At 38.6% G+C, this 17267-nt stretch overlaps 1 protein-coding gene across 1 annotated transcript in view; it reads right to left on the bottom strand.

Moving 5' to 3' along the window:
* Positions 1 to 2630: 2630 nt before the first annotated feature.
* Positions 2631 to 17267, bottom strand: part of LOC108523745 (lymphoid-restricted membrane protein) — a 40305-nt gene continuing 25668 nt past the window's right edge. The window contains exons 9-17 of the mRNA XM_017864497.1: positions 16462 to 16512; positions 13476 to 13553; positions 10378 to 10434; positions 8536 to 8595; positions 8365 to 8429; positions 6757 to 6856; positions 4929 to 5063; positions 4058 to 4159; positions 2631 to 2799 (exon numbers count right to left, since the gene is read on the bottom strand). Of these exons, the coding sequence (XP_017719986.1) occupies positions 2632 to 2799; positions 4058 to 4159; positions 4929 to 5063; positions 6757 to 6856; positions 8365 to 8429; positions 8536 to 8595; positions 10378 to 10434; positions 13476 to 13553; positions 16462 to 16512 (816 nt within the window). The 3' untranslated portion in view covers position 2631. The remainder of the gene's footprint in view (positions 2800 to 4057; positions 4160 to 4928; positions 5064 to 6756; positions 6857 to 8364; positions 8430 to 8535; positions 8596 to 10377; positions 10435 to 13475; positions 13554 to 16461; positions 16513 to 17267) is intronic.

Genomic DNA, 17267 nt, shown 5'->3' with positions numbered 1-17267 from the left:
GGTCACATAGCTCACTCCCTCACCCCACTCAGGTCTCCACTCAATTCATTACTCCTCAGGCAGGACTTTCCTGGCTATTCTCTCTAAAATGCTCCCAGTCATTCTGTCTTCTTATTCTGATTTAATTTTCTTTATACCACTCCCTGACATTATATGTTTATATGTTTGTTATTTGCATCCTTTACTAGATGTTAGTTTCATAGAGGCAGAGATTTCTGTCTTATTTCCTATAATTCCTTAGCACCTGGGTTTGGGGAAGGGGTGGAAGACTGGCGAAGAGCAGACATCCTGACGGATGTTGTACGAATCAAGATTTGCTTTCCTCGCCAAGCCTTCTGAGAGAACTTTCCTGTCCATGCCTCTCTTTGGGCCACTCACTGATTTCCATTCTCCAGCACTAGAGCCCAATTGTCCCACAGCAGAATGGGAGCCTCTCTTCCTCAGCAAATAGCCCCTAAAAATTTACCTTTAATAAACATTTCCTACCTCTTCTAAACAGAATTCTCTCTCATCCTTACAAAATACTCCATTTATTTTCTTTTTTCTTTTCTTCTCTTTTCTCTCTCTCTCTGTTTTTTTTTTTTTTTTTAGAGGCAGTGTCTTGCTCTGTCTCCCAGGCTGCTAGAGTGCACTGGCACAATTATAGCTCACTGTAGCCTCAAACTCCTGGGTTCAAGCAATCCTTCTACCTCAACCTCCCAAGTAGCTGAGAGTACAGGCATGCATCACCATGCCCAGCTCATTAAAAAAATTATTTTTGAAAGACAGGGTCTCGCTATGTTGCCCAGGCTGGTCTGAACTCCCAGGCTCGAGCCATCCTCGTGTCTTGGCTTCCCAAAGTGCTGGAATTATAGGTGTGAGCCAGGGCACCCAGCTATTTACTTATTCATAGCTGAAATCCACAGTCAAATTATTTTGTGTGTAGCCTTTATGTGGCTTTGTGAGTTTTAAATTGCGTCCAGAAGCCAGAGGTTATAACCATCTTATGCTGATAAGGAGTATTTTGCCCAATGCTAGGTTCCCAGAATATTTTTAAAGAATCTTGTATCAGATTTAACAAATTGATGGTGGGAGATAAGCCATTGAAAGGACACAGGTTTTGGAGTCAGAGAGAACGAGGTCTGAATCCCAGCTATCACTTAATCCTAGCTGGGTGACCTTGGGCAAATTATGGAACCTCTCTGGAGATAAATAGATGTCAAATTCTTAGCACTACATCTGATACCGTAGCCTCCAGACAAATGGCAACTACTGTTATTTAACTAGGCTGCTTGTATGTCCAAGTAGGACAATACACAATATTCATTCATTTTGAGATGATATTAGTGAAGACCTCTCTCCAAATAGTTCTTTGTTGCTAAATAGAAGAATGTTGACGCTGCCTTTTGTGGAGATGGTATCTGCGTAAGGAAGCTGCGTGTCCACTTAGCCCACATCTTTTACCACTATGGGGAAGTGTGGGTTCTCTGCTTCTTAGGGAAAGCAGAAGACCATTTTCTTGAGAGTTCCTCTGGTATTCTCTCTCTCTGGTATCTAGTTTCCTTATATTTGGGGGGATTCTTCAAGCTTTCCTCAGTCTCTAATTACATTTTAAAATTTTATTCAAGTGCAATATATACCTATGTTCATTTGCTCATTTACTCAAAAAGTATTTCTTAAGTGAGCGCTAAGTATGGTCCTAGCAGCTATATAAATGGTGGTTAACAAAAGATATAATCGCTGTGCTTATGGTTTCCAGGGTGTAAAAATTTCAAGAATTTCCCCATTATCATAAGAATTGAGGGTACAGAAAGGATAAGAGGGTAAGTTATTTTATATTTGTTATCATCTATTCCCTATGACTTCATTTAACTGACATTTAGTTGCCCAGTGCCCAACATGATACACTGAGGTCAAACATAAAACCCAATGGGGAGGAGCCAACAGACTGGATTCAAGTTCCAGAGCTTCCATTAATAACTCTCAGGCCTTAGTTCACTTTATCTCCTCATGCCTTAGTCCTCTGTAAAATTATGAGATTACTAGAGGATCTCTAAGGCTTCTTCTGGTAAAAGACTATATTTCATAATTACAAATTTCTTCTCCAGGGAAAAAATAACTCATTATACTGGTTTCCACAGAATTTTTTTTTTTTTGAGACGGATTCTCACTCTGTTACTCAGGTTGGAGTGCAGTGGTGCGATCTCAGTTCACTGCAACCTCTGCCTCCCAGGCTCAAGCAATTCTCCTGCCTCAAGCCTCCCGAGTAGCTGGGATTACAGGCATGTACCACCACACCAGGCTAATTTTTATATTATTAGTAGAGATGAGGTTTCACCATGTTGGCCAGGCTGGTCTTGAACTCCTGACCTCAGGTGATTTGCCTGCCTTGCCCTCCCAAAGTGCTGGGATTACAGGTGTGACCCACTGCGCCTGGCCGGTTTCCACAGATTTTATAGTTTGTCATTTGGGAACATGTAAGTCAATTTCATACTGTTTTATAATTTAGAACTGTCAAACAGAATGTCTTCTCTGAATAAAGTCTCATCTGAAATCAATGTATACAACTTGAAGAAAGTAAACTGAATGAAGTGGCATGATCATAAACATGTCATGTATATAAAGCATGGATTTCTCATACATAAATGATCATCACCTGGCAAGAAATTCTTTTCTGAAATAAAAATATTCCTGCCTGAATCTCTTCAAAATCTCTATTAATTTGGCAAATTCTTGATCAAGAGACTCTTTGTGATTTCCCAAGATGTTCAGCATTAATATGCAAAGATCTAGCTTCTCTTCCATGATATTGTTGAATTCCTACAAGAAAAGTCACAAAACAAACCCCAGTACTCCAATGTTAAACACAGACAAATGACAGAGGCAATCTAAAAAGCTGTGGATATTCCATCTCAATGGCATCACTGTACGTCAATGAATACCAATTCTCAATTGTATGTCAATTAATACCAATTCCCAATTGCCCAGAGATTGACTATCCTATTGGTTATGTCAATGTAACAAGTATGTATAAAGTGCTTATTGTGTCCCTAAAACTGAGCTTCTTTTTCTTAAATTAGTCCCTGACAACTTCAGCAGTCATCACAATTGCTTTAGAACAGGATGGGACAAGATAATGCAATAATATCAGTATGTATTGATTATCACATTCACATGTTATCTTAAAAAAGTTAGTTTGACTGTAATCCCAGCACTTTGGGAGGCCGAGGTGGGTGGATCACCTGAAGTCAGGAGTTTGAGATCAGTCTGGCCAACATGGTGAAACCCCATCTCTACTAAAAACACAAAAATTAGCCGGACATGGTGGCGCGCATGCATGTAATCTCAGCTACTTGGGAGTCTGAGGTAGGAGAATTGCTTGAACCCAGGAGGCGGAGGTTGCAGTGAGCCAAGATCACGCCATTGCACTCTAGCTTGGGCAACAGCGAGATTCCATCTCGAAAAAAAAATTAGGTTGGCAAAGGTGTTGAAATCATATTCCAGAGTTTACTTTTTTCTTTAGCTTAACTTAAGTGGCTGATGGATGCAAGAAAGTGGCTGGCAGTCAAGAAATAGAGGTAAATATGTCATGGACAGATGAAAGGGATACCTTCTCATATGCTTCCTTTCTAATAAATCTGGGAATAGCTACCTAAGAAGTTGCTGCTTTTCCAATGTTCTGCAAGTTCCTGAGTTAATAAAACCATCAAAGTCTCAGGAATAAGATTCTTTTACACAATCATCATTCTTTCAAAGTTAGGCGATTTTAATAGGCTAAGGAAAAATATAAATTTAGACTAGCCAATTCTTACAAGGAGATAAATGCCTTTTTTTCATTAAATCATATTTATTATTTGTCTCTCCATCGCATCTCACATGTCTGCACACTCACTCTATCTCACATTCTTTCCTCACCCTCACACTCGTACACACCCCTGGACACACACTCTACACTCATGATCAGACTAAGATAGCAGAAGACTACAATAAACTCTTAGAAATGGTACTGTATATACTATTACCTGGCTTAACAAAGTAGAAGAAAAACCAGGAAAATCATAAAATATAGAACACTTACAGTAAGCTGCTCCTCCCACTTTTCTTTCACAGTTATTTCTCGATTATTTACCCACCATCGACAGCTTTCAATGAGGGTTGCAATTTTAGAAATTTCTTTGTGCTGTAAAAAGAGTTCCACATCTTCAACTAGGAATTTAGATGAAAGACATATGCTATTATACAATCAGAATCCATTGAGACCAAAGTTCTACTCTATAGGTAACTCAGGAAAATACCAGAGTACGTTCCTTTGCATCTAATGCCCCCAGTGACTTTCTTTTATTCCAGGATGTTGCCATGTGTATATGCTATATTGTCAGGTGCTCTACACATGTTGAATATATACAGAGATAATCATTTTTCAGAACAAAACCTATCTTTTTAAATAGAAGAAAACAACCATTTTCACCATTCTAAAATGTACCAAAATGTACCAAACTAAATGCTACCTACTATATGCTAGGCACTATGGAAGGGACTGGCAATACCAGCATGAAAATGTTGTTCCCTGATTTCTCCAATCATCCAGAGTTTCCAGTGAAAAATCAAAATGGAGTAAGAAATACCAGCCATTAACCAAAGAAAACTGAAAGAAGGAAACTTCAATAGATACCATGTCTTCAACCCTTTGATTCTAAAGATTAGCCCACAGGAAAAAATAGCCTCAAGTAATCCATATCTAATGATCAATCTGTTAGCCCTGATTGACCCAGAACTAACAGGCCAGCTTCAGAAAGGTTTGAGAAAAACCTTCACTTTTCAGAGTGTATTAATTTGGGTCTCAGCAGCACACAGATGCATTTGGACTCAGCAAACAGGTTATAGGTCAGTTATCTGCAGATATTCCCAGCCAAAGCGGAACACCACAATACAGGTATATTACACGATACCAGCTTCTGAAGAGTGGTTGTGAATTCCACTCCTTTTTGCTCAGGCTCTCTTAGTAACAGCAGCATTTCTTGGTCCATCATGGCGTCCAGAGATGACAAGTTGATTGCATTGTGCTGCCTTTCAGTGTCAGTGTTCTGAAACAATGATCGAAATGCCCACAATTGACATCTGAATAAAGAACATTCATTATTTTACTTAACAAAACGATGCTCATGAGTTAATGTCATTGTCATTTGGTTCTAAATAGTCTTGTGGAATTCTCCTACATCCTAAAAATACTGTTGACATTTTCTCTCTAGGATGGCTTCAACTGAACATTTATTCTGTCTTAAGGAAAACTCATTTATCAGCAGATGACATTTACATGCTGATGACATAAACTGTTATGGCTCTAATTTTAACATAAAAATAGGTAAATAAATACCCAGTGGGGAAGAATTGGTGGAGAAGGGCTGCTCAATCAATCCCACTGAAAACAGGTTGGCTTCTTCTGTCTCCCTTCCATTCATAAAAGACGATATGATGTTTCACAAAGTACATTCCCTATACTTCTCTCAAAGTCTCTGCCTCCTATCATATTTTAAATATATGACCCAAGACTTCTTTTTGCTCTCTGTTGAAAAGGTCACAGGACTCTTATTTCGAGATTCTAGTTAGAAGACAAACTTCCCAACTCATCATCGGGTAAACCTCAGAGCCAGAACTTTGCTGGCTGATAACCCCCGCGTTTAGAACTATAGTATTTTCTGGGCTGGCATCTTGACATCATTATTATCTCAGAGGACTGAGGATAAAAACACACTGCTGTGGCAGATTTGCCACAGTTTCATTCAGTCTGGCAGTTTGGCTTGGTTTCAAAAACACAGTGAAATGATGAGTATTTGAAACAGAATGTCAGGAAAGCACAGCCCTCAGCAGAATGTCCAGGGCTGCCGGAGATGGCTTCAGATGAAGGCAGCATATGTTGTCCCTGCATCTTTGGCAGAAGCAATTCAAATAGCATTTGCCCAAAGGCATTCTTTCTCTCCTTTCAAGGTCGCATCACAGCTGTCAACAGGAGAACATTGTGACATATCCATCGTCCGCAGATAGGAAGAGACCATCAAATGGTGAAAAGAAAGCATTTTTCTAAATAAAGCATTTCTGAGCATAACAAGCACAAAACTGGAAAATACAAAGGAATGAAAATATAGCATAGTGGAGTCAGAATGTCTTTATCTCCGAGAAGGTTTTTAAAATATTTCTTCCCATGTTATAAAGTACTGGGTCTACCAAACAAATGGAAATTGTTTAAACTAATACATTCATTTTGCCACTTATTAACCAAAACGCATGTAAGAAAATGCTTGTTTCTGATCAGAATGTAATAATCAATGTCATTAATTTGGGTTGACACAATTATAATCTAAAGCAAATAAATTTGGTATTGTTTCTGGGCATCTTTATTTTTTGATAAATATATTTACTTTGAGGGTTTAGAAAATTCTAAAAAATAACTCATGGATATATACGGCTACCTTTGGTACCCTAGGCTGGGGATCAGCGCAGGTTGTCTGTCCTGTCAAGAAAATAAACATTTCTAAAGTCCCAAAGTCCCTGAATGCACGCTTCCACAAACCTTGAACCTTGCTGTAGCTTTCGGCCGTAACTTGAAAATGGTCCTTTCTCCCCAAGCTAAGAAATTGTAGACTTGGATTCTAAGAACTATCAGCACATTCTCTCAGTGTCCCTGGTAGTTTTCGGCAAGCTGTGAACCTTCGTTTAATCATAAGCTAACACATGGGGTAGTTATCTTTCAAAACTTTCCATCTTCTTATAATGACCTACCTCTGCAGACTGAGCAAGAGTGAGTTCATAAAGTAAAGATTTTTCTCCTTCAGAGATGATACTATTACACTCTCCATTAACATTCAACTGGATCCCATTTCTTGAAAAAAACAAAAACAATAGTCTAGTTAGGTATGTCTCCAACATTACATTTGAAGTCAACAGAATATAGGGTCCATTTATCACCAAACAATCAGTCAGCACCCATGTGTGCCAAGGATTATATAATGTGCTTGGGAATAGGGAGAGTGGTCAGAAATAGTCTCTATCCTCCAGGAGCTGCACAGATTGGTGAGTCTAGGAGGTCATAAACCAGGCCACATTTTTAAAAAAGAATTGGTGCCAACAGTTAAATTCAGAAAATGTCACTTAAAAATCTGGATTTCTGGCTTTTCTTCCAAAATCAGAAGATGTGGCCAGACTAGGTCCATAGAATTTTGCTGTCACAATTAGTTGGAGCTAAACAGAGTAGCCCCCTCTACCTTTATGTGGGTAATGCACTTATCTCCTTTGCCATTTGCATAATGTAGGTGTGTGCATATTCCATTAGCTTTACTCATTTTTGTTATCTGAGTGACTCCTATGGATCCCGGACTAGCATATTACTCACATTCAGAAACAAATGATTATCATACAGAATGATGTGTGTTAGGAGAAAAGTGAGAACAAGGTGCCATGCTTACATTCAAAACAATTACTTAGGCCAGGCATGTTGGTTCACACCTGTAATCCCAGCACTTTGAGAGGCCGAGGCAGGCAGATCACAAGGTCAGGAGTTCAAGACCAGCCTGGCCAACATGGCGAAACCCCATCTCTACTGAAAATACAAAAATTAGTCGGGCATGGTGGCACATGCCTGTAGTCCCAGCTACTTGGGGGGCTGAGGCAGGAGAATTGCTTGAGCTCAGGAGGCAGAAGTTGCAGCAGGCCAAGATCGCACCACCGCACTCCAGCCTGAGTGACAGAGCAAGACTCCACCTCCAAAAAAAAAAAAAAAAAAAAGAAGGAAGAAAGAAAGAAAAAAAGGGTTACTTAGTTCCAGGGTAAAGCAAAAACAAGCAAGAGAAAGTCAACACAATGGACTGAATGTTTGTGTGCCCCCCAAATTTCATATATTGAGTTCCTAACCCCAATGTGATGGTATTTGGAAATGGAACCCTTGGAAGGTAATTAAGTTATGAGGGTGGAACCCTCATGAATGGGATTAGTGTCCTTATAAGAAGCCGAAGAGTTAGCTAGCTGCCTTTCCTCCATGCTTGTGCAAGGATAAGTCAGAAATCTGCAACCTGTACAGGGCCTTCACTAGAACTCAACCCTGCTGGCACCCTGATCTTTGGAGTTCTAGCCTCCAAAACTGTAAGAAATAAATGAGTATTACTGAAGCCACACATTCTATGGTATTTTGTCATAGCAACCTGAGCTGTCTAAGACAATCAGGAGGTTGGGGTCATAGGAAACTCATAAAGAAGTTCTCATGGAGAAAAACAGAGAAAATGTCACATACAAAGGTATAGAAGAAAAGAATGTGGCACATACAAAGCTCAATTTGCCAATAATGTAGGGTAGAGGAACAAGAGAGGAGGCTGGCAAGGGTTGCCCTCTACTTACGTGATGAGTTCCTGTTGCAAGTGCTGTAACTCATGAGCCAGTTTATTTTTATCCCCTCGTAAATTCTGGAATTGCACACAACATTAGGCTGTACATGTTACTCTAGTGGGGAATTTACATTTAAGAAGCCTACCTTGCAAGCTGTGAGATTATTAATAACAACAGGTATACCTCTATAATGCTTCCATATTCTATGATGGTTGATTTAAGTTCTTCTATATATAAGCCTTTCTGAAAAGTAGAAGAGAGAAATAATAGCAAAAAAGTAACGGGTCCACCAAATCATATTTATTAGACTATCGACGTGAGCCACAGAAGAACTGTAAATGCCCAATCACCACGCGATTCTACCAGTCTCACTATTTGAAAACTGAACCAGTCAGTGTTTGTGATTAAAAACACACAAGGATGGCTGGGTGCAGTGGCTCACGACTGTAATCCCAACGATCTGGAAGGTTGAGGCAGGCAGATCACCTGAGGTCAGGAGGTCCAGACCAGCCTGACCAACATGGGGAAATCCCGTCTCTGCTAAAAATACAAAATTAGCCAGGTGTGGTGGCACATGCCTGTAATCTCAGCTACTAGGGAGGCTGAGGCAGGAGAATCACTTGAACCCAGGAGGTGGAGGTTGCCGTGAGCCGAGATCACACCATTGCACTCCAGCCTGGGCAACAAGAGCGAAACTTCGTCTCAAAAAACAAAAAACAAAAACAAACACACACACACACACACAGACAAAAAGGCAGCAATATGTAACTGGTATCAATATACTCTGTGTTTGTCCGATCCAGTGGAATCAAACGCTGAAAGGTGATTTTTAAGCCCAAATCAAACTTATATTTATCATCATGATGTGTTAAAGAAAAATCAATCTTGCAAGTGACCAATGAAATTAAGGCATCTGATTTTTTCCAGTTCTAATGATACCTCCTTAAAATCATTGTTTTGTTCTATAAGACCAAAAGGTACAGGTAGTGAGTACCTGATCTCTAATTTTATCCCGTGGCTAGCATGGTGGCTGGGATATCAATGCCTGATGAACCCTGAGCAGGAGTGCAGAATGGTGGGAAGACCAGAGTTAGGGAGAAACGGAGTAGCCACTACTATTGCAATATCATTACATAGAGAACACACACAATGAAGACATCAAGTTAGGACAATATTCAGTATCCCAGTCAAAGTCCACAGCTATGCATGTTTCTTTTGAAACTTCAAAATGTGCAGGGAAAAGATGAGTGGCAAATATCATGCTTTCTTCACTTCCCTGTCTTGGACTGTGGAAGATTAGGCTGTGTTCCTTCCTGTGTCTCTTAAAGTTACTGTAACCAGCACCTTTGTAGCCAGTATCCTTAGCTACAATCACAGGATACAATAATAGAATGATATCTATCTATGTGTCTATCTAATCAATCAAATTAGGTTTCAAATAATTTGGGTATATATTCTTCTTCCACCCTAAAATGAATGGCTGCAGACTCATTTATGTTGTTAGAAATTAAAACAACATCACCAGTATCTAGCCAGTGACTGGTAGACTGGCACACTAATATTTGTCACATATGTGGATGAACACCACCAGAATTTAGAGAAGATAAGTTCAAACTTATTTTTATAAGGCACTATAAAGGAAAGTCTCATGACATCATATTAGAATCAGATTTTTTAGGCTGGGCATGGTGGCTCACACCTATAATCCCAGCACTTTGGGAGACTGACACAGGTGGATCACCTGAGGTCAGGAGTTCAAGACCAGTCTGGCCAACATGGGGAAACCCCGTCTCTACTAAAAATACAAAAATTAGCTGGCATGGTGGCAAAATACCTGTAATCCCAGCTACTCCGGAGGCTGAGGCAGGAGAATCGATTGAGTCTGGGAGGTGGAGGTTGTAGTGAGCTGAGATCATGCCACTGCACTCCAGACTGGGGAACAGAGCAAGATTCCATCAAAAAGAAAGGAATCAGATTTAGAGAGAGCTAGCCACATGGGCCTTTGTGGTAAGGAACAATACCAACCTTCTGCAAACTTGTATCTTTATTAAGCAAAGTGTTCTCATATGTGTGTAACTGCATCTGAAAAGAGACGGATTTAGGGAAGGCCATTGGGACACTGCTTTGGTGAAAGGACAGTGCCATAAAATCATTCCAGTAAGGTGTTTCTGAAGCACCTCTAACACACATGTATTTTTCACTTTACAAAGAACTTTCCCATCCAACTCTAGAGGTCAACTCACTTTACCAATGAGGAAACCAAAGCTCCACACTACCCAGAAACTCACCCACCCAATGTCACACACTGTCAATGGCAGAGGTGAGCCTGGAATGCAAGTCTCCAGCTCCAGCGAAGTGCCCTTCCCACCATTCCACACTTAACATAATAAGGGAATGTTGAGAATCCTCATTTTTTTGGTGAAAATAAAAAGTCTAGATAGAATATGAACATAGAGATTCCATGAGGACACATAGAAGACTCTTCCCCTTTTAAAAACAATGTAGCCTGGCATGGTGGCACATGCCTGTAGTCTCAGGCACTTGGGAGGCTGAGGCTGGAGGGTGGTTTGAGCCCAAGAGTTTGAAGGTGGAGTGAGCTATAATTACACCACTGCACTTCAGCCCAGGTGACAGAGTAAGACTCTCATCTCTAGAACTAAAATTTAAATTAAAAAAAAAAATAGTTTAACAATGCTTAAGATTTCTTTTAGCTAAGTGAATATAAAGGATATATCAATTGATTCAAATCAAAAGCAAGCTTGTTGGCATATGCTGCTACATATTATAGAATGAATAAAATGTATATTGACCGAATTGAGAACCTGGAAAAATAATCATCATGGTCAGAAGCAGAATCATCACCATAATCTTATACACTGGATATAATCACATCATCATCTGAGTTTATAACAAGCTTGTGGGATAGGTACAAACATCACATCCATTTAGTAGATGTGAAAATTTATACTTAAAGCTTGCTTGAGGTTATAAAATTTTTAAGTACAAAAGACAGGATCTGAACCCGTATCTTCTGGCTCTTTCCACTAGTTTATCATAGTTGTGTTTTGCAAAGACAGCCACTCCTAGTGTAGAATTAATTTTAATGTCTAAGAAGGCTGGGCATGATGGCTTACAGCTATAATCCTAGTGCTTTGGGAGGCCAAAGTAGGAGGAGCACGTGAGGGAAGGAGTTCAAGATCAGCCTGGGCAACATAGCAAGACTTCATCTATACAAAAAATTTAAAAATAAATTAAATGGGCATGGTGGTGTGCATCTGCACTCCCAGCTACTTGGAAGTTTGAGATGGGAAGATCACTTGAACCCAGGAGTTCAAGGCAGCAGTGAACTATGATAATACCACTGCACTACCACCCAGGTGACAGAGATCCTGTCTTTAAATTCATAATTAACTAATTATTTGTTAATTTTTTAAAAAATTGATGTTTAAATTATAACTGTTGTTTTATATATATATATGTGTGTAAACACACACATGAAATGTCAGTTTCTGCTAGGAAACTGGAAAACTCTACATATAGATATGAAATTTAACTATATCTAATCATTTCAGACACATACAACTACAAAATATTTCTCAAATAAACCATTAGAGATGACAATAAGAATGACACAAATTCATGAATTGACTAGTCATTGTCATCTGTTTCCTGAAGAAAATGTATGACAGAAAACAAAATATGTATGAAATATAGACTTTTAGACACTATCTAGACAAAAAATATTTTGTAAGGTGTAATTTCTTAATTTAATTAGGGATAAATTTTCCCATCTCTCCTCATTTTTAGAGTTAAGAAGGTACAATATCTCAGGTTGAGGTTGGTAAACTACAAAAAAATAAAATAAAATAAAAAGAAGGTACAATATCTGAAATATTTCCTGATACAGAAATTCATAAAATCAGATACAATTAAATTAAAAATTGCCACATAATATTAAAAGTTAACAAATTTGGGAAGAATGTAGAGAAATTTGAGCCCTCATGCACTGCTGGTGGAATGTAAAATGGTGCAGCCACTTTGAACACAGCCTGGCAGTTCCTTAAAAGTTTAAACATAGAAACAAGGCCGGGTGCCGTGTTCCACCCCTGTAATCCCAGCACTTTGGGAGGCCGAAGTGGACAGATCGCTTGAGGTCAGGAGTTTGAGAATAGCCTGGCCAACATGGTGAAATCCCATCTTTACCAAAAATACAAAAATTAGCTGAGCATGGTGGCGCACGCCTGTAATCCCAGCTACTCAGGAGGCTGAGGCAGGAGGATCCCTTGAACCTGGAGGCAGAGGTTGCAGTGAGCTGAAATTGCACCATTGCACTCCAGCCTAGGCAACAAGAGCAAAACTCTGTCTCAATAAATAAATAAATAAACAAGCATAGAAACATCAAGTGACCCAGTAATTTCACTCCTAGCTATATATCCAAGAGAAATCAAGACATATGTACACATAGAAATTTGCATACAAATGTTTATAGCAGATGATTCATAATAGCCAGAAAGTGAAAACAGCCTGAACGTCCATCACCTGATGAGTGAAAAAACAAAATGTGATATATCCATATAGAATATTATCCAGCCATAAAAAGAGGTAGTAATACATGCTACAACATGGATGAACCTTAAAAACATTATGCTAAGTGAAATCAGCCACACACAAAAGGTAACATATTATATGATTTCATTTATACAAAATGTCCAGAATAGACAAATCTATAGAGACACACAATAGATTAGTGGCTGCTTAGGGTTGGGGTGAGGACGGTGGATGGGGGGTGGTTCCTGTTAAAGGGATTTCTTTCGGGGTGATGAAAATGTTGTAAACTTGATTTTGGTGATGGTTGCACAACTCTGTGAATGTACTAAAACACGCCGACTTGTATACTTTGAGTTGATGAAATTTAAGGCATGTGAATTACATATCAGTAAAGCAGTTGCCAAAAAAAAAAAAAGGAAAAGGAAACCAGCTTTTATATAACTCAAATATTTTGTAGACAAGTTTCAGAATTTATAATCACAGCTTAGTTTGTCAACAAGGCATAGACATTTTCATAAAATCATATTGGTTTGACAGAAAAAAAAATATTTTACCAGTATTTGGGAAGTGCTTACTTGGTGCTCTGTCTCAGTTTTAGACAAGTCTTCAATCTTCTTTTCCAGTCTGTCTATATCCATGATGTTCTTGATATTCTAATGTAAAAGATAGTATTCTTGGATTTAGCACCAAGAAAAATAAAACATGAGGACAATCAAAGTCTCTTTTAGGAGGTGGTATTTCATCACTCTCAGTATTGCCTTTTTATCTTCCATCCAACCTCAGCCACTACTCCCATAGTCATAAATTCAAACTTGTTATTACCAGTCACTGCAGCCCCTCCATTACCTTAATTGCAAGCATCCCGCTCTTCAACAGCCACCTCTTGCCTTTCCAGATTACTTCCTCTATACCCACAAACCTTCAATCCCCTCTGGAACTTGCAATCCATTGATCCGACCACCTTTTCATTATCCTTCAACCTTCCCATGAACTCAGACCCCTCTTTATTTAGCTTCGGTTCTTCCCTGGGCAATCATTGTAATCATTCCCTTCCAAATGCCTCCATTCCCTGCCTAACTCCTGCTTCTTAGCATTTACCTAAATTAGCTTACCACCCAGTCCAGCACCCTTTCAGAAGAACATGCTTAAAGAAAACATGAACAGACAGGTCACACGTTTAATTCATGGTCTTTAACCTCAGTGTTTACTGGTGATCATATCATATCATCCTGGTATACCTATACTGCCTTTGACCTAAATCAGGGGGTGGCAAACTATGCCCAGCCCCCTCACTCCACCCCTAAAGGCCAAATCTACACCCCTGAAGGCCTAAAGGCCAAATCTACACCTGTTTTTTAAATAAGGTTTTATCAGAGCACAGCTGTGCCCATTTGGGTACATACTGTCTATGACTGCTTTCACAATACAAAGGCAGACGTAAGTAGTTGACACAAAGGTGATTTTTGTGGCTACCAAAGCCTAAAATATTTATAATCAGGCCCTTTACAAAAAATTTTCCAACCCCCAGCTCATTTCATTCCTTCTCTTTCCTCAAATTTCCAATACCCCCTCCCACATCCTCACTCTCAGCTGATGATTTTGCTTTGTATTCCACTGAGACGCTAGAAACAACCAGAAGAAAATTTCCTTCTTACCTGAAAACATAATAAATATCTTTGGATATATTACAAAGCATTTCCTGATCCAAACACTTCTGTCCACCTCCACTGCTACTGCTCAGTCCAAGCCCCCATCAGCTTTTGACTGGATCATTTCAAAGGCCTCCTAATTGGTCTCCCTGCTTTTCCTCTTGCCCCACTACAATGGATTCTAAACCCTGCAGCCAGAGTTGTCTTGTTAAAATGGAATTAGATCACACTACTCCTTTGCTCGAAACACTTTAGTGGCTCCCATCTCACTCAAGTGTGTGTTTTTTTGTTTGTTTTTTTAAAGCCAGAATCCTTAGGATGCCTGTGTAAGCCCCTTGTGTCTGGACCCTCCAGCTCTTGGCCTGCAACTCTTGCTACTTGTTCACTTTGCTCCAGACACTCTGGCCTCGCTGTCCCTCCACAATAGCAGGCAGACTGCAGCCTCACGATTTTGAGCTTACTATTTCTTCTGCCTGGAAGGCTCTTTCACAGATAAACCTCCCTTCCCAGTTTTGAATCAAAGGATTAGCTTCATAAGGCTGCTTTTCCTAACCACCCTAGTTTAAATTGCACTCCTCTCTGCCTTAATTCTGTTTTGCTTTTCCTTTCTCCATAGCTCTTATTACCATCTAACACACTAGTTCCACATGAGCTATTTTGCTAAGCTCATATACTCAGCACTTACAATAGCTCTAAGGTCTTCCAATGAATATGTGTTGAATGAACGAAATGAATAAATGAGTAAAAGTGAATCACTACCCAAACCATTGTGATGTTACTCTTCACAATGCATCAGATTTTTATCTCCCAAAGGAATCTTAGCTAGTGACAATATTTACATTCATTTTCTAATGTAAGTCAATAATTGCAATGCTATTTCATGATGAAGGGCTTTCAGTCTTCCTTCTATCTCAATTCTGAACTGGTTTGGTACAATTCTTTGATACTTGTCACTCATTTAAACAAGAGGAGAATCATTTAAATAGGAGGAGAAAAATATCTTACATCAGAAATTTAACTGTAAAGCACTAGTTTCACAAAAGCCTGGCCTTGTGGCTATACCAGCTCTGAATCTAATGTAGGCTTTCTTTCCAATCTTTAGTTGTTCCTTTCCAGTCCATTATAAAATTTTATAATTTTATAAAATTTTAACTTGGCCCACATTTTGAATAACTCTCCAGATTGTGCAGCACAGCTTCATAAATACTTCTGATAGGCTTATATAAAAGCAAAATTTTTAAACTGGCATACTACTTGATATTCAAATGGTATCTATTAGAAAAGGAATTTTCCCTGCAAAATAGTAATTTACTAGTAGCTTGTTCCCTGTTCTTCCAATGCTTCAATTTTGTTGCTTTAAAAAAATTATAGTCTTTTTCTTTGAGATTGTACTAATATTTCCTAATACTTATAAGGTACATTGTGGTTTACCAGATGGCTTCACATGAATCATCTTAGCTAATCTCGAAAATAACTCCATGGCATAGGTACTATTAGCCCAGAAAAGACAAATGGTCTTTCCAAGGTCCTTTTTTCAGTGAATTTAAGATTTGAATCTTAGACTTAAGACTTTTGCCACTTTGTTCAATGGAATTAAATGGAAAATCATTAGATAACATCCATATTTTCCTTCTTGATTTGGATATTTTTTAGATGGGTTCATTGTATTTCATCTTAAATTTGAATTTCTTAAATCCCATTTCTTCCAAGAATAACTGCAAAAGTAACAGTTCCTCTGTTCAGACATGAAAATCCCATCCACTCCTCCTCACTTGTAATTTGACAAGTCAACCTGCTCTCTGGCCTATAGGAGCCTGACCATTTACGTGATTTTTATTTAACCCACACCCTTAAACCATGATTATATGATTTGAATGTTTGTCTATGCCAGTGTTTAATGATTCTGACATACCTCTTCCTGTAGAATCCCAATCTTAAGAATCAGAGCCCGGTTTTCTGTCTCCTAATTCGTTGTGAGAAAAATAATTAAAACGTATTTAAGATGTTTATGAAAATACCACATATTTACCTCCAAGGCTATTGACATTCTTTACCAACTTTAAATGTGGCATTCACCTATCACAAATGAGCCTATTCTGAAAATATTTTCAATGTGGGGTTAAGCCTTGGCTAACGGGTTCTTGGGGATCTAAGTGAAGTCATTCTCCTCCTGGACTCTTTGTAACTATGGTTGTTAGGGAGGAAAAGGCAAAAGAAATAAAAAAGTAACAACCTGCCTTCTTTCCCTGCTACTTCACTTATGACAGGTAGTGGTAAACTCAGCTATTTAAATAGCACTTTGAAATCACAGAGCTCTAGCATTCTATTTGAAGCTGTGGATATTCTCAGATTCAACATCATCACAACATATGAGCATCAAAATTGTTTTATAATTAACAGCCTCAAATTCAGAACCATCAGAAAAAAAAAAATCAATATATTTCAGGACAGGTTATTTGCCAAAATGTTAACAGTAAATTTCACAGGTAGGTTAAGAATTTTGCAAAACTTTTTATTTGTTAATATGCATTTTTTTATTTTTATAAAGTAAATAAGCATTACCCTTATAATATAAAAACAAAAGAAAAAATATCTCAAGCTAGGATTTCATTGACACAATAATAAACACCCACCCCCCATCCATGTACTTAAAATCTGAATACCTGAGTTCAATTCTGGCCCTACCATTTTTTTTTTTTTTTTTTTTTTTTTTTTTTT

The sequence above is a fragment of the Rhinopithecus bieti genome, unplaced genomic scaffold (assembly GCF_001698545.2).
Source record: "Rhinopithecus bieti isolate Rb0 unplaced genomic scaffold, ASM169854v2 scaffold_72161, whole genome shotgun sequence".
NCBI lineage: Eukaryota > Metazoa > Chordata > Mammalia > Primates > Cercopithecidae > Rhinopithecus > Rhinopithecus bieti.
The sequence above is the reverse complement of the archived record's forward strand: the minus strand, read 5'-3'. Positions and strand labels throughout refer to the sequence as shown.